Here is a 26,071-nt window from a genome sequence, read left to right on the forward strand (position 1 = left end):
GAGCTTGCCAACAACTCCAGTTACCTTCACCTTGACTGGGGAATGTGAACGGTTCTTCCCGAGGTCTCCGGTCAGTGTTGCTTCTGCACACTTCCTAGTGTGCTCTTCTACTGTTTCTCTTTGGTTGTTGCAGCTCTGCACAGCAGTTTCTCAGTGGTCACTGCACTGTTAATGGACCACGCGTTCCACCTCCTGGAGGTCACGCCACCACTGGATTTGACCCGCTTCTGTAGCGAGTCAGTCTCCCGGCTCACATAGCTTCTCTCTGCTTCTTGCCCGAGTACCAACTGTCTTTCAGGACTTAGGATGCCACAGGTTTGAACTTCCCAGGCTGCACAGGACGGACGCCGGCTTCCCTCGTGGCTGTTTTGCTTCCACACGACCTTAGTGCTTCCTCAGTCTTTTTTATATAGCTGGGCCTGCCCCAGTGTAACATCAATGTCTTTCTTTGATATTCTTGATGCAATCCTCATGCCTCCTTGGGGCCACCTCATTAGTCTTTTGGTAATGCCGTCTGTGGTTACTCTGCATGTTTCCTTAGCTCTTACTTGTCTCAGTCAAAACAGGTCTTGAAGATGAGATGGAAGAGACTACAACAACAAACGGTAGCACTGTCAGGTTGGTTGTTAAATGGCTCACCAGGGTCATGGCTTCTGGGGAAACTGGAGGTCCAGCACAGGACGAAAGAGTCATTTTCCCCAGGAGGGGGATCTCTCCCTGTGAGGTCCTGCATTCCACCACCCCTATGGGAACTATTGGGTAGCTGCCTAGCCTCAAAGGGAAGGGCTGCTCCTGGGGAGAAGTGATAAGATCCTGTGAATCGTCAGATAGCGGACGTTTCGATAGAGGCTAGACACCATCAAATTATCTTTTCTAGAGTACATTTGGCAGGTAGCACACTGAGGTGGACTACTTGGGCAGATCGAATTACATACTGCATGAGTGGGAGCTGAGCACTTCAATAGATTTGTTCTACTGTGTTGGGTAGTGAAGGTGACTTTTGTGAGAAAAGAAGTCCAAAGCTGTGGCTCTAATCAGTGTCTTTGAAACGAACGTATTGTATGTTTTTGTTCTGTTGATTTTCACTGGTCCGCTTTCATCATAGAGTTCATCGGATGAACTAATCGGTGTTCTCCCTGATGTACGTTACGTTCCTCACATCCAGGGCACATCATATATGATGTTTTCTCTGCATGTAACCTTAATTAGCTTGCTATGTGGACTCAAATGGTGAGGCAGACCTTTACACTTTCTACAAGTACAGCTTTGCTTTACTCAGGGAATGTGTCCACTGGTTATTCTTGTTTAAAATCTAGTACATGATACATGAACCAACCCCACTTAGGGTGATGCCCCTACTCTTTAGTACTACTTTGCCTGGTTCACTATTGCTGGAATCCTCATGTAGCCCTCAAAAGCCAAAGCAGTGAATGTACTGAACCAGACTTTTACGTATTTTACCCCAGATTCCGTGAACATTTTTCCGTGACCTCGAGCTGAAAGGCATACATCAGTTTTCAAAAATTGATTAGCAGAGTTTGCTAATTAAAATGTTCTTGTTTAGCAAAAAAACATATTTGATTAGCAATGTTTTACTTATAATTGTAATGTCAAAGAAGTTGCCTGTACCCAAGACATAAAATGACCAAAAACACAACGTTTGTGTATAGCTGAAGACATTAGTGAGATGTGTCTGTAAAATGTAAAGGTCAGCTGCATGAATGGACACAAATTAATAGATATGATAAAAAAGGCTCCGAAAACTTTTTTTAGTGCAAGGCTCTGTGCAGTTGGGTGCAATCGGTGTTGAACAGGGTGGGGTCTCATATATTTTGTGCTTGACCCATCATTTGTTGTGCAAGGAGAAGTTCGGAGGTTTCATGAATCAAATAGTTCAGTGTTAAAAGAAAGTCATAGTCTGAGACTAAGGACGTAGTATGGTTTTGCAGCAGGCGGAGTAATTGCCAACTTTATGTTAAATATGGACAAGATATCCCTTGCCTGTCATTGATATAAACTGTTTTCAATATAGCATTAAATACCACTTTCGGCAGAGGGCAGGCCTGCTAAAGGACCTTAAGCCTGAGTCAGGTTAGGCCCAAGCACAGCATTCCAGCCCAGGGCACCCACAAAAGTGGCACTCCCATGGAGACTTGTCATGTGGCATCACCCATGGACAAGGTGAAGCCTAGGCAGAGGTGCAGATGCCCAGCATGAAATGTGGGCAGCTACTTAGATTTGCTTGCGTTCCCGGGCTGCGGATGGGCAGCTCTACACAGGTGGTAATATATAATGCAAATATAATCATAGAGCAATGCGAGCTCGGGATGCTAATTATTGTGTATAGTATTGCAGTAGATGTACAGACTGGATGGCACTATCAATCACTTGAAAACTGGCTAAACTGTAAACCGTGCCCCAGTGAGCCATACTGCTACACATGACCAAAGTGTTCCCATAATGGTTAGAAAAATATTGACACTTAGACTTGGAACTTAAACCATGCCTTTACTTGGTCATAAAAAGATGTGCCTAGCTCTGAGAGAGATGCCTTGTAAAAATATGCATGTGTTTGTAGATTATAGTCCATCTCGTCTGTTTCCTGAGCTGAGAGCTTTGCCTTGATGGGTCGACCATTGCAACAAAACCGGTAGGCAACTGAGCCATAGATAGATGGGGAGCCCTGATCTTCCTCGATCAGGAACCTAGTCAGACCACCTTTTACTGGCCCATAAGAGAAATTTGACCAATTCTCCAAAGTTAACCTATTTGTATCCATTTTTAAACATAATTGCTATCAGTTTGCAACCTGCACACGGGGGAAGGGTGGGCTCTCTTCTTCCTGAGTCCTCACTAGGGGAGAGTGACATTTTCACCCGCGAAGCGAATAGTGCGGAATCTGCACTGGATTCCGTTGCCGCCCCATCCTCGAAATTGACATTACTTTAACGCTGTCGCCGAAACCCTGCCCTGTTTTGCACGGTGCCTGATGTTTCGTTCCCATGTTAGTTTTGTGTCGTGTGACGAGAGAAACTTGGCACAGGTCTTTTTTTTTGTTGATCCGTGCTAGTTCCTCCCTACTGATGAGGTTCAACCAGACCGAAACACGTGTCTGGGGATGCTGTTGGTACTCTTGTTCAGAGGAGAATTGCCTAGCATTTCGGTGCTGGACTGCCCCAGGGCAGGACAAAGACTGATATGTTTAGGATATTTCTTCTCTGTGAAAGATAGTGAGCTAAAGACTCTGGGTAAGTCTCTCGCAACCAGGACTAATGTCTGGCAGAGGGACTCCCAGGACCCCCCTTGTTAATCTGTTTTGCACGGTGCCTGATGTTTCGTTCCCATGTTAGTTTTGTGTCGTGTGACGAGAGAAACTTGGCACAGGTCTTTTTTTTTGTTGATCCGTGCTAGTTTTGTGCAGTGGCACGAGAAACTTCAGGCGCTTTTTCGATTTGTGTTCGGTTTCCGCATTGACGCACAAAACTTTGTGTGTCTTTTACCGATCTGTGCTAGGTTTGTGTCACGAGAAGCATCATGTGTCTTTTTTTTGATCTGTGCAAGTTTCACGCAGTGGCACATGAAACTGCATATTTTTCGAATTGTGCCAGGTTCGCTTAGCGGCAAGAGAAACCTTGTACCGCTCTTTTCGATTTCCGCTAGGTTCTCACAGCGGCACTTGGAACTTCGCTCAGATATTTGTTGTATTTGTAATGGTTCACGCACTGGCATGAGAAACTCTGTGCCGCTCTTTTCGATTCATACTAGGTTTGCGAGACGGCCACGAAAAACTTCACGCCACTCTTCTTGATATGCAGTGGAGGTGGAACGGCCGATTTTGGAAAAACAGATCGAAATCATTCAGACTTGGAATTCCACAATTTCACCCAGCCCTAGTCATCACCACTGAGAATTAAAAGGCCTATGGGTGGTTGTTTGCATTCCGGATAACTGTATTAAAATGTGACTTCTCTTTTGACGTTCATACTCCCGCTTTGCATTCCTCGGCTGCTTTAGTATTTTTTGTGTCATGTTCTGCTTGATGTTTTCTGTCAATCAGCCACATGGGGTTTTTTATGATGCGTTTTGAAAATGTAATTTTTTTAGAGGTTAGTTACACATCTGGCACTGTTTAATCGAGCCCTTTCGAGAAAATAATTCTCACTTGATGTTGTTATTAATAGGTTTGCATCCCCCCTCGTCAGATGTACACATTTTAATGTGCTCAGGAGTCTGCAGAAAAGAGCACTGGACCTACCAGTAAGCATGGTAATCTGTGTACTGGCACTACTGTTAGAAGCCATTAACCCCCATTTTCGCCGAGATATCGATCTCCATCTGTCTGTTTTTGGTCTGACAGAGAGCAAAGAGAAATGTGAATCAGTGAGTCATCGCACGATTCTGTGACCCGCTGCTTGTCTGACACTTTTTTTTTTTTAAGACTTGAGATCTGATATGCAAGGGCTGTTCAAATCGATGTCCGGACAGCTGTAAGCATGAGCATGGGCAACAGGGTCTCGGTGATGCAAGAGCAGCAGCCACTATGGCATGTCTATTTTGTTGACAATTTAGCAATATTTATGCACAAACAGTTTAAAACTATGCATTTTCTAAATCGTTTTGTTTTTCTCTTTTCAGAATGCAGTTTCTATGTACTGTCGTCTGGGTTTTGCACACAAAAAAGGACCAGTAATTAACCCTGATCAACTTCATCCAACTTGGAGGAATGTTCCCTCTCTTAACAAGCTAAAGTAACTATATCTGGCATTATTGTTCTTTTGTTTCGAAAGCAAGATTAGCTAACAAAAAAGCTTTAGAGTTTCCTAGCCATTTCCCCCCTATGTTCATAGCTCGACTTGACTGCAGTTGACTTGGCATTCCTGCTACCCTTAGTCAAGTTTATTTATAATCCAACCTGGCCTCTGTATCTTGTAATTTTTTTGTTAGTTATTGGCAGAATCCATGATTAGTCTTTCAAGCCACCTCGCGTCTTCCCCTGGTCATTATACTTTTCGTTGTGTGAGTGGCTACTTTTTTAGCTTATTTTCTTTGTGGGTGTATTTGATTTTTTACTTTTGCAACCTTTGTTAAATCCTTCTTGTACTTCCATATTACTTTTGAAATCCTTACTTTCACCAAAACTGCTGACAACATTAGGAAAGGGCATTTTAGCATGCCAGATTTGCTTTTTCAGAGGGGTTTCAAAGGTTATGCGACAGTGGGAAAAGTACCTTTATGAATATTAACCTTAAATTAGGTGTTTGCCCTCAACGTTGCTCAAAAATGTTGCCTCCGAAATTGATACAGTAGCACGACGAAATGATTCATGTGCTGTCAGAATTGAGTTCTCTAACCTGTGTCCCACGGTATGTTTTTATATAGCTTTCAGGAATTATGACCCATTCGCAAATAAGTTTACACATATGCTTTCCTGCATGTAAAGAAACCTAGCTTAAGGCTAGCACACATTTGTTTATTCTCTCTTTTGAGCGGATGTACATGTGGAAATGGTATCATGTTATAATGGGAAGCCTACAGAAGAAAACATGTTGTCATAAACTAAATATTGTAATATAAATTAAGTATTTAAAACAACTCTCTCTGCAAAAGAAAGTTTGGTCCGAAACAAACTTGATGGATTTCAGTAAGCTTGGTTGCACACATGTTCGGATTTAACCTATGATTCAGAAATCTCGATCTGAAACCTTGGCCTTACACGTGCATACACATTGCTAGAGAATAATCTATATTTTTTACATTTGACCTATAATATACTTTATTACTTTTTTAAATAAACACTTTTTAAATCTAATATGTACTGTAGACAATTGTTTGTTGGTTTCATGTGCTTTGTCAGTTAGTGGGCATTTGCAATGATTTAGGGCAGAGAGCAACTATATTGCAATTGTGATGAATTCCACCATTTGAAAACAATATTTTATGGGGACTCAAAATATTCAATTTTGAAATATTTTTATAAAGTTAAGTACATCCTTATGACTTGTGTACCTCTTGACCCCAGAGACACAAATACATGTTTTATGAGTGTTATACTTCACACATCATCACTATAGTGGTCTGAAAGCATTGCACTGTGTCCATATATAGGTCAATTGCCACTCAGCCCATAGTGAACGCCAGACTGTGCTCTGTGGGGAGGGGGGAAAGGAAACTGTCCAAGGAGAGTGGGGGAAAGAAATGTGGGAACAGCCAAGAATACAAAAACATAGACTTAACTCACAACAAGAATTGAGTGAAATTAAATAAAAACCGGTGAGTAATGCTAATTGTAGGGATGCATGTATAGTTTTTTTTTTTAATTTTATTGGTTTAAATTCAAACCTTTATAATATTTCACAAAGCAAAATTAAGAATTAAAAATAACACATTAACCTTTATCATTTCTCCCCAATTAACCTCCTCCCATTTATCCCTAAATCTTAACATTGCTCTATCGTTCTTAAAGTACATAGAACGCTTGGTCTAGCCGTCTCCTAATTACTCATTGTTGTCCTTTAAGCTCTCTTCTATGTCGGCCAGGAAGGAGGTCAAGGGTATGATTAGTTTCATGTCCAAACCATTCCACATGCTCTGCCACCACACATCAGCGCACGCCGACTGATGATCGTCGTGCCACCGGCCCAGATGAATTGATCTTACATCTTTCAACGCTGAACAAAAAAGCCCTAAATGTCTAAGGGACTCCGGCTCCTTTTTACACAACCGACAGATGGGATTTAGACCCACATTGCACGCCCAGTGACAAATTTGATCGCTGGTTTTCATTGCATTTAGCCAAAATAGCATAAATGATCTTCTAGCTTTCGGATTCGGAAAGTGAGTCAGATATTTTTGAAGGATGTTGTACCCTCTTGCTTCGGCCGGTGAATCTTTCATCGCGTTTGCAGCTAGACGTTCAGTACATGTATTTATCCAGTCAGCGCGCCATAATGTCACTTTAGCTGCCGGTGGATTTGTGTGAAGAGTTTTCAAGTTGATGTTATTCATTACTAAAAGATCTTCACATCGTTTAACCCATTGCGAGAGGATATCTGGACCTTCAGATGGAGCATGATGGAATATCTGAAATTGGAATATTCCTTCCTCTGCTCTGGTTTTTCGAAACCGTGCTAGCTGGTTCCAGAATATCCAAGCGTGCAGTGAGATTAGAGCTAATTCATATCTTATGCAAGCTGATGCAATTCCAGGCGGTAAGTTTAAGGACTTAGTCCAGAACATATGTTCCAGTGAGGCCCAGTGAGTCGACGGGCATCCAAAAGCATTTTCCGCACCATAGGTCAAGATCGGGACAACTTTCTGTTCATAAAAATTGTACAGCGGTTGCATTGAGAAGCGCCCGTATTTTCTGTGTATCACTAGGCCCTGACAAGCCAGCTGGCCGCACTTTCGCTTTTGCGTCTGCTACCCAAGGCTTGTCGTAGATACTGGAGTTTAGAATCATGCCGAGATATTTTACACTTTTTGAGAGTTGCAATTTCTCATGATTTAAAGACCACACATGTCTTAAGCCCCTTGATTTCCGGCTTGTTTTTAAGTTCTGAAAAACCAGTATTTCAGTCTTGGTAGTATTGATCTTTAAGTTGTTCTGGCACACATATTTTTAAACTGCTTCAGGGCTAAGCCCTGAGGTGCAAAGGGCTGAGGATATCGCCGTTTGCTGTGGCGAGCGTTATTTCCAAGTGAAGAGGAGAGTGAAGAACAGAAGAGAGGAGGAGGAGAGGAAAAGAGGTGCGTGTGCCTGTGCCTATGCCTGTGCCTGTACCTGTACCTGTGCCTGTGCCTTTAACTGCCTGACTGACCTAGTCACCTGACCAGGCAAAACTGGTACTTAAGGCTGCCTCTTTCACCCTTGTGGCGCTAAGCCCTGAGGCGCAAAGGGCCGAGGATATTGCTGTTTGCTGTTTGGCGAGCGGCGCAAGGTGTAATACACAGATCGTAGCACCAGCAATGGATCCATTTAATCTAATGTCAACAAATCAGATTTTAAGAACTAGAGCCCAAGTGAAACGAACTGCAAATTCAGATGCAATGCCTGCAAAACGATTGAGAACTAAATAGGCGAGCCAATACTTCTCTTGTGGATCGGCAACTGATAAAACAGATTTATCTGAAGAGCCATCTGTGGTTCTGACAGAGGATGTGTCTGAACCCTCAAGACCGGAGGAGGAGAATTTGCCTCCAAATTATGCTGCTTCGACGCCTTCGCCCGTGCAGTCAAATCTAACCCCTCCCGCCACAGTGCCTCCCCCTGGCTTCTCATTAGCCGACCTGGTGGAGGAGGGTTTGTTGGTATCATCAAAAAAGAACAGAAAGGCTGCTAATGTTTTCGTCGGCAATAGCAATAGTGAACCTGACTCACCGAGTGATGGGGCCGCGGTGTCACGGTCCCTGTGTGGGTTTGGAGAGGCTGTGTTAATTGATGCAGCACCGGCGACCGAGGACGCTGCTGCGGAGCGGTCGATGGAGGACGCGACACGAGCCCCGGCCGCGGCATCCACGGATGACGTTGGTAAGCAAGATTGCGGGGTGTGGCCTGTGGCGGCGGGTGAGCTCGGCGCGGCTGTAGCGATCTCGCGCGGAGCAGATTTCGCGCAGCGCCGGGTCGCTCCGCTGGATGTGAATGTGAGCGATGTTGCGACTACTCGACCTGAGTCCGCTTTTGGCCGGACCATGTCGCCATGTGAGTCGGGGAGTGCCAGAGCGGTCCCTGCACATGAAGTAAGTGCATCCCATGCTTCACTTATGTTACCGATTCATGCTATAAACGTTTCTCAGCGTGAGACTTTTTCCTCCATTCCTCATGCTATTATCCACATTCCCAAGCCGTCCCTTATGGACACTCTTCATAAAGAATCTTCTGTAAATACAACATGGCAGAAGGAAAACGTCCAGAATTGGGTGGTTAATGACAAAAGAAATTTGTTAGAGGTGGTCTCAGCAGTTTTGCAAAACCTGATAAGCCTGAACAAATCCAGAACCTCTGATCTGTTGGCTGTATCTACTCCAACCCATGATATACCACATAAAGCCACCCAGAAAAGACACTGTATGAACATCACCGACATTAATCGAGATATCTGGGGATCTGATAATCACAAAAGACACAAACAACGAGAGATTGTGTCTCCTGCCGGTTCAGTACAGTCACAGGAGGGAAATGTGGCTGATTCCCAGAAAAGAGTGCCCATCCCTTACAATGCTGGGCTGCCTAATAGGAAGAGGAACCAACCTAATAGAAGTATAAGTTCATTTCATGAGGACTCATCAGACGATTCTGAAACAACAGACTCCTCGATTGGTGAACGTCCATTTCCAAAGATCAGGAGAGAAGGGGTATGCTCTAGACGAATCACACGTGATTCACAAGAGAGAACTGAAAGCATGCACCCAGCGTCGTGTGTCCACGTGCCCTCTAATGACCTATTAATAGCTCTAACATCTGCAATGGCAATTTCCCTCACTCAATTCACCAAGTTGTATGAAACATTAAATGAAAATGTGAAGGACGTCACAACGCTATTAGCAATGATGAATTCAAAATTGGTTCACCTAGAGGCAAAGCAGGGGACGGATGGATACAAACAAAACGAAGTGAACCATCAAATTTTGTCATGCATATAAGCTTTAAACGAAGCCAAACAGAATGATGTGCTCGACAAAAAGCTGTTCACAGAAGTTGCGAAGGAAGCCTTGTCTTTATTTCAGAAGTCACATATAGTGCAAAAAAGTGAAGAGTTGATGAAAGACGGAAATCAGAAAGACTTGGGAAGTAAAGCTTCTGTTTCCAACTCATTTGCTGTAGTTAACTTTCCCAAGCTGGCCACGAAGTCTGTTTGCCAAACACAGCCGGCCCAACCGCATAACCTTACTCTCCAAGCTAACAGGTCACCGGAAAGCTCGCCGATTGAAGTGATTGACTTGGTTAATGAAGGACCTAAAGTGGGTGCCTCATTGACGGATCCTGAGGTGGGAAATCAGACGGCGGTCAATAAGTCACACGATAAACGGGACAGCCAAACAAACTCGCTTGAAACTTCGTTTAATACAGCTTTTCTACAAGCAAAAAAACCATCGAATCCAGCCTTGGTGGACTTTCAAACGGCTTCTGGCTCATCCCCTTGTCAGAAAATATCGGACTTGGTCTCCGTCCCGCAAGATGTGCCGCTAGGGCAACCAAAGCCGGCAGGTCTATTTCCCATTTTTGGAAACTCAGATGCAGCTGCGCAACCTACTCTGACGGTGGGTGTAAAGAAAAATCTCCCCCGGGCGTGGCTTGGACGGCCATGTAAAGGGACGTGCTTTCGTGGAGCTCTGCTGATCCTACAATGATCCTGGAGGAGAAGTGCGTGCACGGGAACCGGCCGGCACTGAAAAATGCCCATGCGTGTGAAGATGATGGCTACACTCGCTGAAACTTTGATGCAAGTGGAGGGTGAGGACACTGAGTTATACTCGTCTGCGGGCTGCGGGCCCCGGATCGGCGAGTGGAACAAGATGGCGGCAGAGACAAAGAGGACAACAGGGGTCACGAGATGTAGGTGCCGTAAAGCCTCTGCATCGAACTCCAAGACCAGCGATTAGAAGCAAACCGCGGCACTTGACCGAATGCGCTGTTGCTTCACTGAGGTGGCGCACCTCTGTGGGCACACGTACCCGGAGCTGGTACAACCTATGGACTCTATATTGCCGAGACTCATCGAGCACACTGATAAACGACGCTGGGCCCGCGGCGTAATCGGATCGAACGCCGGCGGAACCCAGGAGGATTCATTGTGGCAGCGCACCAATTAGGTGGCCGCGGATCCTGGGGCCGACGCGAACGAGCGGGCGGTGGTGGCTGCAGTTTTCCACAGCGCAGCGGATCAACTCTGTATACATGGGATGATAGGAGAAATCCCATAGCGTTAGACGAAACATCGGCGTAGGCCAGTGGTTGGGGCCGATGCGAGACAATTGCTGATCCCCTGCACTTAGAGCGGCCCCTCCGGGCCTGGGCATTGTGGGCCGGATGGCCTTGTGATCGCAGAAGAGGGGGAACAAAGGGAGTGCGGCGAATAGGTGAGCGCATTCGAGCACTGGCCACGGAAGGAACACGACAGAGACCGGGCTACGACACCAAGAGGGTACGAGCACATGGGAGGAGACGGCCCACTTTGGGACCGAGGGAAGAGACAAGTACATACAAGTACATGCTTGGCCTGCTGAGAGTGGTCCGTGACCACGCGGACCTTTGTGCGGAGGGAGGCACGGCAGGCCCTCGCCCAGCTAACATAGCAGGATGTCATCTAAAGTGGTTAGACCCAGGATCCGACAGTCCACGATGGAGGCCTACGCTAGGTCGCCCCCAGAAGCGGAGGGGGGCAAGAGCAAGGAGACCCCCACGACAACGGCGGAAATGCCGGGCACGATCCAGGAGGTGCTGGCAGAGATCGCAGACATAAAGGTGGCCTGGGAGACTAAGTTGGGCCAGGCAATGAAAGAGCTGCAGGAGGGCCTGGACCTCAAGATCGGAGCGGTCCAGGAGGACATGAACCTGCTGAGACAGGACGTGCGAACGATTGCGGAGCGCACTGGGGCCTTGGAGAAGGAGATGGCCCCGAACACGGAGGCGTGCGCCGTACATGGAAAGGAGCTTCATGCCCTCGTGCAACGGGTGGGCAATCTGGAGGACAGAGCTGAGCAAGCAGAAGGGCGCGCCAGACGCAATAACATCCGTATAGCGGGCCTGCCGGAAGGTATGGAAGGGTCAAACCCCACAGAATACGTGGAATCCATGCTTTTACAGGAGATAACAGGCGGGGTGCTGACCCAGGGGTTCGCAGTTGAAAGGGCGCACAGGGCCTTGACAAGGAGACCGCCCCCTGGAGCCCCCCCCGCAGCCGCTGATCGCAAAGATCCTGAACTATCGGGATCGGGAGAAGATCCTCGAATTTTTCCGGAGGGGAGGAACGATTGAAAAGGGTTCCGCAAAAATCACGGCCTACCCGGACTATACGCTGCTTGTACAGCGTAGTAGGATGAACTTCGGATTGGTGAAAAGGAGGCTGAAGGACGCAGGCCATCGCTACATGTTGCTCTACCCGGCCAAGTTGAAAGTGTTTTATAAGAACAGATCCCTTTTTTTTGAGACGCCGACCGAGGCAATGGACTGGCTGGACATGCAGGGCCGACCTCAAGAACCGGACGTCCAGATAGGAGCTGCAGGAGATAAGTAGCGGACGGCTGTGGCACCTAGGGTGACATGGCCAAGACATTGGGACTTGATTATAGAGTTGTATTAAGCTTGTGGGGGGTGTGTTGTAGTATCAACTGGCTGGACCCGCTGGACGCACCAATCCTAAAATAGACTGGGAGCTCCTGGGAGGCATCCCTTGTACCCAATAGTAATATACTTAGTTAGGTCACTGTTAGATTGGTGACGCCCCGCAGGGTCCTAGTCATCGGCGACGGGACAGGACCAGACGCGGGTGGGCCTGAGATCCAGGGATGGAGCTGGGCATTTGTTGGGGTAGGGCAGGGTGGGGGGAGGGGCTGGGTTGTGTGCAGTGGATGGGAGTTGGGGAACAGGCAGGGGGGAAACTGTTGAGGGGGGAAGGGGGAGAGCCAGAAAACAAACCATCAAGGGAAGCATTGAAGGGAGAGGTGGGTTGGGAACAAACCGAGTAGATGGCATCGGGTAACCTCAGAATTGTGACCTGAAATGTACAGGGCCTTAATAGCTATCTGAAACGTAACAAAGTGATGCTGTATCTAAAAAGGATGCACATTGATGTGGCCCTGCTGCAGGAGACTCATCTCACAAGGGAGAAGTTGGAGGTTGTCAGGCGAAAATGGAGGGGACATGTTGTGGGGGGGCTACGTATTCTGCGTACGCTAGAGGGATTATCACTTGGGTGGCGCCGCACGTGCTGCTCCAGGTGCTTAGCTCAACGGTAGACCTAGAGGGCAGAATGGTGGCGGTGACAGGACTCCTGGAGAACAGGGAAGTGCATATCATAAATCTGTACGCCCCCAACCATGATACAGCGGCTTATTTTAGATCCCTTTACAGCAAAATTTGCCCCCTGGTTGGGGGTGCGGTGGTGTGGTGAGGGGACTGTAATTGCACCCTGAATCCCAAAATGGATAGATCAGTCGACAAAGCGGGGAAGTCGGCGCCGGTGGCTAAAGCACTGGGGACATTGTTAAAAGATCTAGGCCTAGAAGACGTGTGGAGAATGTTGCATCCAATGGTTAGGCAATACTCGCACTATGCAGCACCACATGACCTGCACACGAGGCTAGATTATGTGTTCGTAGCGGCTTAGATAGCGGGAGAAATGGTGGGAGCGGAATACAAGGCCCGGGTACTATCTGACCACTCGCCGTTGGTGGTAGAGTGGCGACAACAACCCCCAGAGCGCGGATCCCGACATGGAGATTTAGGCATTACAAGATGAGGGGTTCCGGGAGGATTTGAGGGAGGCCATCGAGGAATATTTTTATATAAACATGGGCAGTGTGCGCTCGGTTGGAACAGTATGGGAGGCGTTCAAGGTGGTGGTGCGTGGAGTAGCCATTTCGAAATCTAAAGGGCTCCAGGGGGCATTGAAAGGGAACTTCAGGAAACGGAAAGGGAGCTGGAGGGCCTCACGCGACATGAGGATACCGCCCGGAAGAATAGCGATTAGATAAAAGACCTACAGTTAACCTGCAGTGGACTCTGGGATAGGCTATGTAGACTAAATTACAAGAAATACACGGCGAGGCTACACGCAGGGGGCGATAAGCCAGGCAGATTGCTGGCCTGGCTGTATGAGAGTGAGACCCCCCACATAGCGATCAGTGAGATAAGGGATGAGGAAGGTCGCATCTGTAAAACCCAGGAGGGGGTGAACGAGGAGTTCCTCAAGTTTTACAGACACTTATATGAGGACGCAGGGGAGGATAGGAGCCAAGACATACTGGACACGTTAGAGGACATAGAGCTGCCCACCCTGGAGGACCTAGAACGCGCGGAGTGGACTCCCCTATCACCTCGGAAGAGCTGGAGGTGGCGATCCAACATTTGCCCACGTGTAAGACACCCGGGACGGACGGGTTGCCTAGCGAGTTTTACAAGACATGCAAACAGGAGCTGCTTCAGCCACTGCTTGCTGTGTTCAACGAGGCCTATGAGCAGGGAGAACTGTCATTGTCCCTTCGCGAGGCGATGATCATCCCACTCCTAAAACCAGGCAAGCCGGCCGCGGAGTGTGGGTCTTACAGACCCGTGTCCATGCTGAATCAGGACAGCAAAATACTTACGGCAGTGCTGGCCAATAGGCTGAAGAGGGTGATTGGTAAACTGATACACCCAGACCAGACCGGCAGGAACATCATAGATAACGATAGGAGGCTACACCACATCATTGACCACACTGAGGAAGATACGGGTGAGCTGGCCATCGTGTCGCTAGACGCGGTCAAAGCCTTTGACTCGGTGCGATGGCCGTGGTTGAAAGCAGCCCTGAGAGGATATGGAATGGGACCTGGGTATATCAGGTGGGTTCAGTTGTTATACAGCACCCCAGTGGCGAGAGTTAAAACAGGATCCATAATCTCAGATACTTGGCAACTCAGCAGGGGGACCAGACAGGATGCCCCTGGTCGCCCATGCTATACATTCTGGCATTAGAGCCGCTGGCAATATGTCTGAGGCAACAATACGGGGAGGTGGGGATTAGTACAGTAAGTGGTAGAGACCTGGTATCGCTGTACGCAGATGACCTGCTCCTTTATCTGCGCTATCTTGCAGTATGTGCTAGAGGTGATGAACCGATATGCCACCCTCGCGGGCATATCGGTGAACCCTAGGAAGTCTAGTCTGTTCCCCTTGGGTAGATACAGGAATGTCCCGTTACAGAGGCTGCCTAGCCTGCCGATACCATGGCAGACTGAGACATTTAGGTATTTGGGAGTAAATATTTACCACAGGATCGAGGCGGAGCACCAGCATGATACAGAGAAAGCAATAGAGGGGGTCAAGAACAGCATGGTGTTTTGGTCCAGATTGCCCCTGACCATGATGGGGAGAGCGGCCTTGCTTAAGATGGTGGTCCTGCCCAGACTCCTGCACTTCTTTGTGAATGTCCCATTTTTGAACAGAGTGGCCCTGTGGAAACTCCAGAACCCATGTGACATGGGGGGCATAGGCCTGCCAAATTTTGAGTTATATTATCTGGCGGGGCAGCTGCTGTATGTGGCCAGGTGGCTGTCGACTGAAGACTCGGCGGAACCCACGCTTCTGCGGGAAGACTTGGCCCCATACTTTTTGAATGAAGTGGTGTGGTTACAAAAGAACAAACTGGTGGGAAGAGGGCAGCTGTTGAGACTGGGCTGGGAGGTTTGACGCAGAATGTGGAGAATGATGGGTGACACAGAGCCGTTCTCTCAGCAGGCCCCGCTAGTGGTACTATGCGGGAACGACCCACAACTGTTCGAAGCGGTCCGTAGATATTGTGAACCGGTGGGCCTGGCCACCCTTGGGGACATATGGCAGGAAGGGGAGGCATTGGAATTTCAGAGGTTGTAAGAAGAGACAGGGGTGCATAGAGGCCAGTATATAACCTACGCTAGGCTCATGAAACGGGTAAGGGAGAGATGGCCGGAGACAGTGCTAGAGGATGACCCTGATGCCTCCTTGGAAATGATGTATAATGTTTCCGAGGGCGGGCACGAGATATCTAGAATATACGAGCTTCTAAGAGCAAAGGTAGGGAAGGAGCTGCTTCAATTGAGGCAGGACTGGGAGGAGGAAGTAGGAGGACCCATGACAGATGGGCAATGGGAGAGAGCCCAAAGGTACCATAAAAAGGTATCCCGGAATGCGAGACCCCAACAACTCCAATTGTATGTCACCCACAGGGCTTATTTGACTCCCAGGAAAATTGCAAGGTTTGGAGGCTCAGCTACGCAGAAATGCCCCAGGTGTGGGGAGGTGGAAGCGGGGCTGCTACACATGTTCTGGACTTGCCCGGAGGTGCACAGATTTTGGGACGAGATTAAAACTAAATTGGCTGGTGGGGGAGTGGAGCTGGAAGTGGGATCAGCTTGGCCATGCATGCTCGGGATTTTTCCCAGGCCACGGGATTTAAAGCACATAAGCAAAATGAAGGACTTAGCCTACATCCTGGCCAAGCGCAGGATCGCAATGGGTTGGAAGGCGACCCACAGACCCAAGGTGGAGCTATGGTGGACGGACCTCCTCAGATGGGCGGAGGCGGAATCCGTAGTTTGGTTTGAAGCGGTTACTAGGGGGGGAGAGGAGGAAGTAGGGCCCTTGTTGGCCTGGCGGCAATTGGTGACCTCTATGGCAAACCCTCACCAAGACAATAGCGAATCAGAGGACTCTGATGAGTGCACAAGCACTGCGATACCTGATAATGCTCCCATAGATTACATGAGTGAGCCGGCTCTAGTTTGTGGGGAGGGATGGGGGAGGACGGAGAATTATACTGTATAATGTGATGGTTTGATGCTGATTATGTACGCCCTACACAGTTGTAATGTGTGTTATTGAAAATAAAAATAAATTAAAAAAAAAAAAAGAAAAATCTCCCCCAAACAAAAAAGCAAAAAAACATGCCAGCCCGAAAATAATCGCAACAAAAAGGAGCCTGAACATTTCTGCGTAATCTAAATATGTTTCAATTAGTTGACAAGGCTATTTCTACAAGTTTAAAATTAGCAGACACAATTAAAGAGACTAAAATCGCTCACCTCGATCAAGGTGATGCAAAGTCGAATGTTATGGAGAGTCCGCTCAACGAAGAGGAATTGGTTATACAGGCGCACTTAATGGAACTATCAGTCTATGAAGACAAGGTTGAGGATGACGTCGAAGTTGTGAAAGCTCCTGTGGAAACAAGTGACACTCAAAGAGTTGCCGGATCTTCATCAGAATCAAATTCTAAGAACCTAAATCAGTTACCGAGTGTACCACAGAAGTGGCAAGATCTCTCAACCAATCCTACACGGGAGGTTAGAGACAGAGTGTGTGAGATAATTCCTACTGCTGCAGAGACAACGGATGAAGGCAGTGAACCAAGGAGTCCGGAGTTCATCACATTACAAGAAAAAAGATAGACAAAGGACCCAAGAACAATCTAAAACCCTGAATGCTGATGGTTTAAGTCAGCGTCTTCCGAATGGGGTGATTTTGAAGAGAGGAATCGAATTAGTGGCGAGTGCCAACTCAAACGCCAAAGCACTTAAGTTTCAGAAATTAGACTTCCACCATTCAGAAATGCCGGCGCAAAATCAGAAAAACAGAAACCGGCTGCCTCCGGCACGATTGGCGGAGCCGTTGTCTCTGATTAAACTAATGTTAGAGCGACTGGAGGGCACCGGTAAACTAATTTTGAATCAAACAAATGTGTTAAGGTTGTTGCATCATGTTCCTCGACTCCGTTCTCTCGAGTCAAAAGACTTGAAAATCATTGAATTTCCAGATGACTCGTGTCCTGACAAGGTGATTCTACATCTAAACTCCAATTTAATTGCAAACGTAATCTTGGAGGCAGATGAAAAGCTGCTGTCGCTAGGTTTTGATACCTACAAAGTGCTGGACCTGAATCGATGTGAAAAAGAAGAGATGAAAATTAGTCAAGGGGAGCCATTGCTTTCTAGCAAGGGTGATTCCGCGCCATTGGAGGACTTGAGAAAGAGGGATCAAATGGCCCAAAACTGGCAGCTTCAATCTGGTAAGAATGGACTAGTTCGTAATGTCCAACTAACCGCTTTCCCGCTTCAAAGTTCGGCGGCGGTAGAACAGGAGTCGAAGATCAGAACAAGTCCTATGGAGAAAATCAAAATTACCATAGATAATGAGAGACTATCCGATAAACCCTCTTCTATACAATCTAGCAACCAAAGAGCACACACCCCAGGGGAAGATTGGAACGGGATGGCCTCTGCGTTAAATACAAATTCGAACAGCTAATTCCTAAAGTCTAACATAACTCAGGAATGTTCCTTTGCTTCATGGAACACACGTGGCTTCTTACATCTCTTAAACAACAACTGGGCACACGAGCTACAACTGATCTGTCTCCAGGAAACCTGGATGTGTGAATTACCAACTATCGCAGACTTTGTGCGCTGAACCCACTATTAAGGCCGAGAAGGGCCGCCTTTTAGCTGGTCTCTTGACAATGATCAAACGGTCGTCAGGATACCGGTTGCTGAAATCAGTGAATTACACGCCTTACATTCAAGTCTGCGAGATAAGAAAATCCGTTGTTACTCACAAGGCTTGCGATGCGATCCATATTATTAATTTATATTGGAACCACCAATGAACTGGGATACAAACTTTTATTGATCAGGTTACCGCTATTCTTCATAATTTGTTAGAGTCCAGTACTGGAAGTGGCTTGATTGTCTGTGGTGATTTAAATATTTACTTCTTTAATCCACAGAGTTCCCTCAAAGGTCATTTAGCAAAATAATGGTTAGACGAAATGGAAGTAAGAGGTCTCTCAATGCTAAACGGCTGACGCAAGGTGATATACCGGCAAAGCCGACGTGGCAGCGAGAAGGCCAAAGTTCCATTCTTGACTATCTTCGTTTCTGACACCATGCATGGGAAAATTAACTCAATGAAAATTCGGACAATGAACAACAGTGACCACGAAATGTTGGAACTAAAATTTCAAGATTTAAGAGGCCCGCAGAGTAAAAAATGGAACACTAAAATTTCATTGGAACCAAATCGCTTTCGTTTAAAGCTGGAAGAAAAGGAGGTAATTACAATCTGCAACCAATTCAAGTCAAGGTCGAAGGAGATTGAGTATGTGCCAATCTTGACGCAATTCAAAACAAAAAATATTGGTCTGAAAAACTGGTCTTTTCAGAAAAAACATAGTTTTGATCTTATGATAAAACAACGAAAAAGAACGATGAGAGCGGAAATTCGAAAAAATGATCAAGGCCCAAAGGGAGAAATAGCAGCGAAAAACAAAGCAGTTAGACAATCCTACAAAAATTGGATTAAAAGCCATCGAGCAATATTACACCAATGTATAGTTTTTAGTGTTTTGATCAGAAAAAAGGACAGGGTTTCCCCTTATTGGCCGGCAGAACTTTCATAGCGGTAATTGCTATTGTGGGCGTGATATTGCGTTATGTCATGTTCTGGCTGTGCAATGACCTGGAGATGTGTGCAAAGTGCATAGGATTTGTGGGGTCAGATAATCGTAGCTTGATGGCATTCTGGTAAAGCCAGGCCCCCCTTGTGGAGGTGTCGGTCAGAAGCAGTAATAGACTTTCTGCAGAATTAGTGATGGGGGGGGGGGGGGGATAAAAATGGAGACTTTGACAAATCATCTCCCAAACTTGAACCATACCAGATTGGCATCGGGTGGAGAAGAATGTTTGTCACCTTTATATGCAGTGAATTGGTCAATTAGCCACTAGACTACAATATGAAAAAATTAAAAAGGCAAAGGAAGCTGTTTACTGAAATTGATGAATGTCTTAACATTGTTGCAAAAGCTAAACTATGATTTTAACTTGTAAGATATCTAAAATTAACCCAGCCTGTTAAAAATTGGATTGCCATTTTGTGCGAAGGCAATGTAACATTTTCAGTAATTTATGATCATAAAATGAGTAACAATTGTCAATGTTTTACAGTTGCATGCTTGTATGTGCTGCGATCACGGTTAGTCGAAATCTTGTCTGTCTTCATGATAACTACCAAAAATCTGTACTGAACATTACCACAGTGTGTGTGTTTGTTTATATTCATTGAGTGTGCATGTATTACAGCTCGGTTATGTCTACTCTGTACTTCTAGTTATGATGGATTCAAATGCGTATAACTTTGGTGCCTTCCAAGTGAGCACAAACCTTTCCCAAATAAATTTACAACTCTGACAATTTTGGAAAAGTGACCTGGTCTGGAGTTTGGCAGCGTTATCGAGGGTTGGGAAAACATGTTTTAAATGCAAATTCTCATCGCCCATAATTTTTTGCTCTCACCGACAGCAAAAATAAACTGTGGAATGATTTGTGCCAAACCTGTACGAGAAGCTTGCCTCACCTAAATAACAAACAATTGTTCGTCTGATTTTAAAAAAAAAAAAAAAAAAAAAAGGAAAAAAAAAAGAAAAAATCTAACAAATAAAGAATCTGCTTTTTGTTTGTTTTGTTACTAATGTGTTCATACTCCTGTTAGATGTATCTTTGCTCGGGAACCCACATAGCTGTTTATGGTGCTAACAGCTGAGGCCTCGTAATATTGTCTGTTAATATCTATGTTCATTTAATTTTAATGTCCATGCTCGAAAAGAAAGAATCGATGTAGATTGAAGGAATACTTTTGCAGTTCAGCAAAAACATTGATAACGTGTGAACCTTAAGACTTCCAACTCAGAAACGTAGAATTAGAATTTAAGCAATTTGATTCAGTAGATCCAGGCACCACACTACGAAACCACTCACTAAAGTGTAAAGCTTATAGAATCGTACATGGAAGAAAGTATACTGTTCAGGAAATCATGGAGAGGAATTGAACAACTACTCACACAATCATTATTTTTACCCCTTGTGATGTTTCACAGGAGCTCATCACTTCTCCCCTGGGGGGTGGGGGGGAGATCCCTTCCCATTGAGGCTAGGGAGGTGAGGTTGCTATCCAATAGTCCCGCTAGGGGTGGTGGAAAGCGGGAGAGATCCCCCTCATGGGAATAATGACTTGCGTTCTGTGAAGGAACTCCTTAACGCTCTTGCCCCTTCACCTATAAAAACCCTAAAGTCTGCAGAGAGTGTAACTGAAAACACTACTGTGTGTTACTGTAACATTCCCTCCCTCCCTCACTTTCTTCCTTGAGACTTGAAAACACTGAGACGAGGAAGAACAAGAGTGATGGCACACCTTTTTCTAAGAGTAATGGGAAGAGGTGGCTACGAGGAGGCATGAAGAGTACATGATGGAAACAACAAACACACTATGACACTGTGCTGGAGTGGGCCCAGCTAGGGGAGATAAACGAAGAACGGACTAAAGCAAAGGGAGAGTAGCCAGCAAAGAACTCAGCCAAGCCCTGGGAATTTTGAACCTGGGAATCTGTCAGCTTCTCTACACAGCTGGTCCTAGAAAGAGAGGACGCAGAAGATTGAAAGCAGCAGGAGGATCCTGTGTGCCCACAGGGAGCCGACTCACCTCAGTGCTGTGGAATTCAAGGTGGTGGAGTGACCTCTGCGAGGTGGACCGCTCAGTCCAACAATGACGCAGAGACTGCCAGCTCCAGGCCTTTGTGCAGCGTGCAGGTGAACCAGAAGGAAGCAACCAGCGAAGAGCAAACTGCCGTGACTCTGGGAAGAATCGGACATGCATTCCCAACACAAGCAAGGTAACAGGAATTGAGGGAAACCTGGGTCGGGTCCGGGAGAAGGGAGAGTGAAAGTTCCATCGGGAGTTCTCTCCCTCATCACAGTAGTGATTGAAAGACAAGAGTGCATTGGGAGGAATCTCCCTCGCCACAGTGATAATTAGGATTAAAGAGTAACCTAGAAAGCAAAAGCTATCTGGAGATGTTCTTCATGATGGCGTAAGATAGGGAAGAATTGCTGGAACTGTAAAGCAAGCTTGCAGAAGCCCTTGGAAAGAAGTGAAGAGACTTTTGAGGACTATTGTCAAAGAATATCCCATGGCAGTTCTCAATGCTGTGTTCAAGGAGGGTCAGGAGAACGGAGTCATTCTCCTGACCATACTCTTATCTGTTGAATCGGAAACTAGAGCAAAAGATTGATGGGAAAGAAATAAAGACTGAGCAAGTACACCAGGAGAAGGGAGCCATTCTCCTGGTACCATTTGGAGGCTGAACCTTCTGGTAGACTAATGGAAGGGCTGGAGTAGGTTTTTGGACAGAGGACAGACTTTTCTTTTGGACAAATATTCTAACGACAAGCACCCGAGTTATAGTCGTTTAGGAAGGGATAACCCTTTAGAGCTAAAATAAAACTTTTAAAAACATGTCACCCCTTTGTCCGACTCCTTACTCCACCATGTCACACCCTGCTGTTATAATCTTTGTATTAATCTAGCCTGAGTCTGGAGAGTGTTTGTGTGTGTGTGTTGAGATTAGCTGCATGTTCAAAGCAGGCCCGTGGCAGTCATGGTAACTCTGTGCCGCTCTTTTCAATTCGTGCTATGTTCGTGCAGCAGCACAAGGAACTTTGTGCTGCTCTTTTCGATTCATACTAGGTTTGCGAGACGGCCACGAAAAACTTCATGCCACTCTTCTTAATATGCAGGGGTGGCGGAACGGCCGATTTTGGCAAAACAGATCGAAATCATGCAGACCTCGGTTCCGCGTGCTGCGGAACGGAATTCTACTGCAGTTGGGCCAGGATGTGTTGTGGGATTCAATACAAGTAATGGAAGACCTCCTTCCTGATACCAGCGGTTATGACTGATACACGTGTTAAGCGGCAAGGCTACTATAAGCAGCATGGTGGTAGTATCAATAATATTTTCCAAATCTGTCAGTGATATATAACCGTATTACTCACAAATAATTGAATATTGAGTTTACCTCTGTGTCAATCCTGATGCCGACTGTAAAGGGCTCAGAAGTAGCTGAAACTGGTTGATACATTTTTATAGAGCAGGCTACCATTTAAATTAGTTGGGATCCCCTACAACATATGGGACAACTTCGCATAATTTACATTTATGTCTACAGGTGCCTGATGCAGCCCCATAAATAAACTCAGTGAGTGCTTCCCGGTCCTGTCATTTAACATTTGCCAAATAGATGGGAAGTGATCATTTCAGATCGATATCCGACTAGATTTTAGTCCAATACCAAGCCATTATCTCTGCTTCTTCTCCTTTTCTTTTAGACAGATGGCACACCACCGCTCCCTCAAGGGTCAGCTGTAGTTGTGACGTCCTAATTAGTTTCTCTGCAACTTTACTACACAAAGTAGAGGGGATGCTTACGAAACAGCCAAAGTGACAATATTTACCCTTCTCCTTGTTTTGTATGTACTCCATTCCTTTGTGTAAATTAGTAACGTATGAAGCACAATATTACATTAAAAATACAATACTGGTGAGGAGATGTATGGTCTAATGACTTAATCATACTTTGGAACCAGAAAGACTGGATTATATATGATATGGCATTTATAACGTGTCTATGCACAAGTGTTTCACGGCGCAACAAGGCAAGGCACGGGGAACAGAGGGTGGACAGAGACAATGATCTTGCTAGGCCAAGTGACATTGAGATCACGCAAGTGCAGGGGAGGGTTGGAGGGGAAAATTGCCTGGGTAAAGGGGAGAGGGCGCAGTGCTGTACATGGGATCAAAACAATAACAAGAAGTGCGGCCAGCAGGTGGCAGGTGCATGGGTAAGTGCGGACAGCAGGTGTCCAAAAGTGCCGGTAGGGGGACTGTAGGGTTTACAGATACAGATCCAAGTGCAAGGGTTGCCGGGAGGCAGTGCGGGTGTGCAACTGGGCGGGCAGGGACCTGGGCCCAAAATCAGAGGGTAGCCAGGTGACAGTGCAGTATCAGATAAGAAATCAGCAGGGGAGAGGAAGAGAGAAGGCAGAAGCAAAGAGGATGGTCTTAAGGTGCTTCCGGAACGGGAGATGGTTCTCCTCAAGTTTCAGGGAGGCTGTTCCAAAGGGAGGCCCCAGCCGAAGAAACAGATCTACCACCAACTTGTTGCTTGGAGAAGCAACTGACCCTGAGGGAATTGGAGGTGGAGGAGCAAAGAGCTCGAGTAGGAAGGTATTTACCAAGAGAGAGTTGGAGGTATTCCGCACACAGCCCCCTGAAGGCCTTGTGGACAATGCAGAGGGTTTTTGTACTTAATTCTCGCAGCCACTGGGAGCCAATGCAGAGATTTCAGTGCTGGAGAGATACGATACCTGGGCTTGAGGTCAAGGACAAGGCTTGCTGTCATGTTCTGCATGAGTTGCAGAGGGCGGTGAGTATAAGCAGGCAGATTTAGAAAGAGGCTGTTTCAATAGTCCAGCGAACCAGAGCTCTAGAGATGGTGAGCTTCTGGGGGAAGGAGAGGAAAGGAAGAATACCTCTGAAGAGGTGCAGTTGGTAGCGTGACTTCTTAGAGACATCGGAGTTGTGAGGAGAGGATGAGTGTGTGGAGTCAAAGATGACCCCAACGTCTTTAGCCTTGTAGGTGGGAGCAGGAAGAGGGCCAAGAGGGGCTGGCCAGAGAGTGACAGGAAAGGACGGAGCGGGTGTGCCGATGAGAATCTCAGTCTTAATGGCATTAAGGCAGAGATCATTGGCGGCACACCACTCCTGGATAGCAGACAGTCAGAGATGAGTGAAGGAGAAGAAGTGGCTGAAGGAAGCCTGAAAATGAGCTGAGTGTCATCCTCATAGCACTGGAAGTTGGGGCAGAGAGCGGTAATGCGGTGGGCAAGAAGTGCCAGGTATTGGTTGAACAGCCAGGGAGAGAGGTTAGACCCTTGGGGAACACCACAGATACAGACAGAAATAGAGATAGAGGAGAGGAAGGACCCAAGTTGGACCTAAAAGGGTCGATCAGAGAAGAAAGAAGCCAGCCACGCCATGGCCTGACCGGTGATTCCCAGGTTATCACGGAAACGGTTGAGCAGGATGGCATGGTTGACTGTGTCAAAGGCAGAAGAGAGATCAAGCAAGATGCGGACACAGGGGGTGTTGGAATCAAGGTTGGAGAGCAGGTCTTCATGGATGTTCAGGTGAGCAGTTTCTGTGCTTCTAGCAGCTCTGAAGCCAGACTGATGATCATGAAGACAACCAACAGATTCAGTGTGGAGATTGAGCTGGGAGATGGCCAGCTTTTCCAGGAGTTTGCCCAGGAAAGGAGTGATGGAGATTGGGTGATAGTTAGCCAGGCAGGACGGGTCAGCAGAGGGTTTCATAAGAAGAGGGTGCACAAGGGAGTTCTTCAGGGGGGATGGGAAGACTCCAGTGGCGAAGGAGTGGTTGCAGAAGTCGGCCAGAGCAGGAGCCAGGGGGTCGATGTGGTCCTTGATCGCTTTGGAGGAACAAGGATGAACCTGTTTAGACAATACTTTCATAGATCAGACTTTTCTAGAAAGGGGGGGGTTAAAGGGGTTCACAGGAGTTGGCTGGAGCAGTATAAATGCAGCGGCGACGCTATTACCTCTGCATTACCGCTCCGTCCAATCCCCAGTTTGGGTGGAAAGTGGGAGGTTTACCTCCCCTTTCCGCCCATTTTTGGCGCTATTAGCACATCGATAATTGCGCCAGTGCTAATAGCGCATAAAAAAGCCCCATTTGGCCCAGTGGGAATGGGGAATTACGGCCACACCACAACTTGGGATCCGGCGCAAGTTGCGCCAGACCAAGTTGCGATTAACACTAATAGCGTTGGGTGGTATCCCGGTACATTTACAGCGGGTTAACCACCCAACTCGTGATGAGGCCCAAAAACTTTTATTGAAATTAAAAGGCTTTGGGGAAAATGCCTCTCCGACCCTGCTCTAAGAGGAATTGCCCTAACTGAATAAAAACGAAGGATTTGTCTGTGTCAGAATGTTCAAAACGAAAACTGTCCTGTGTCCAAAGTTCTAGTCTGAACATCACAACAAAAATAAATCTAAGGGGAAATGGGAAATGTCATGGTGGCCATTTTTATTAATTTTCTTTTTTCTCAAGCTGCGTAACGGTTTCCTCGCCTTTCCTCAACTCAAGACAAAATGCTATTAGTACCCCGGTCCAACGTCCCGGGGTACTAATAGCAATAGATCCCTCAGAGGGGTGGGGCATTACGGGTCTGGTAGTGCCCCAGGGCTTGTAACTGTCTCCCTCCCCCCCTCAGGTTCTATTGCTTTAATATTGTGGCTATGTTCTTGTGGGTAGACGTTTGATGTGAAATGTTTTACTATTCCTCTCTGTGGTTTCACATCCATCTTCAATTGCATAAAGTCTATCTGTCGGTGATCAGATCTTTCCTAAACCCTTCAATTCAGAAACACCACTCATTATGGCTTGCCCCCTTTAACTGTCGCCCCATGTACCACCTTAATGCCTGCT

At 46.7% G+C, this 26,071-nt stretch overlaps 1 protein-coding gene across 1 annotated transcript in view; it reads left to right on the forward strand.

Annotated features, from left to right (window-relative positions):
* The window catches only part of FAM91A1 (family with sequence similarity 91 member A1), a 1,180,047-nt gene that overhangs the window by 358,422 nt on the left and 795,554 nt on the right, over window positions 1–26,071 (forward strand). The window contains exon 11 of the mRNA XM_069621589.1: window positions 4,636–4,748. Coding sequence (XP_069477690.1) covers window positions 4,636–4,748 — 113 coding nt within the window. The remainder of the gene's footprint in view (window positions 1–4,635; window positions 4,749–26,071) is intronic.

Source organism: Ambystoma mexicanum, chromosome 5q (genome assembly GCF_040938575.1).
Source record: "Ambystoma mexicanum isolate Mex_15411 chromosome 5q, UKY_AmexF1_1, whole genome shotgun sequence".
In the NCBI taxonomy this organism is placed as follows: domain Eukaryota; kingdom Metazoa; phylum Chordata; class Amphibia; order Caudata; family Ambystomatidae; genus Ambystoma; species Ambystoma mexicanum.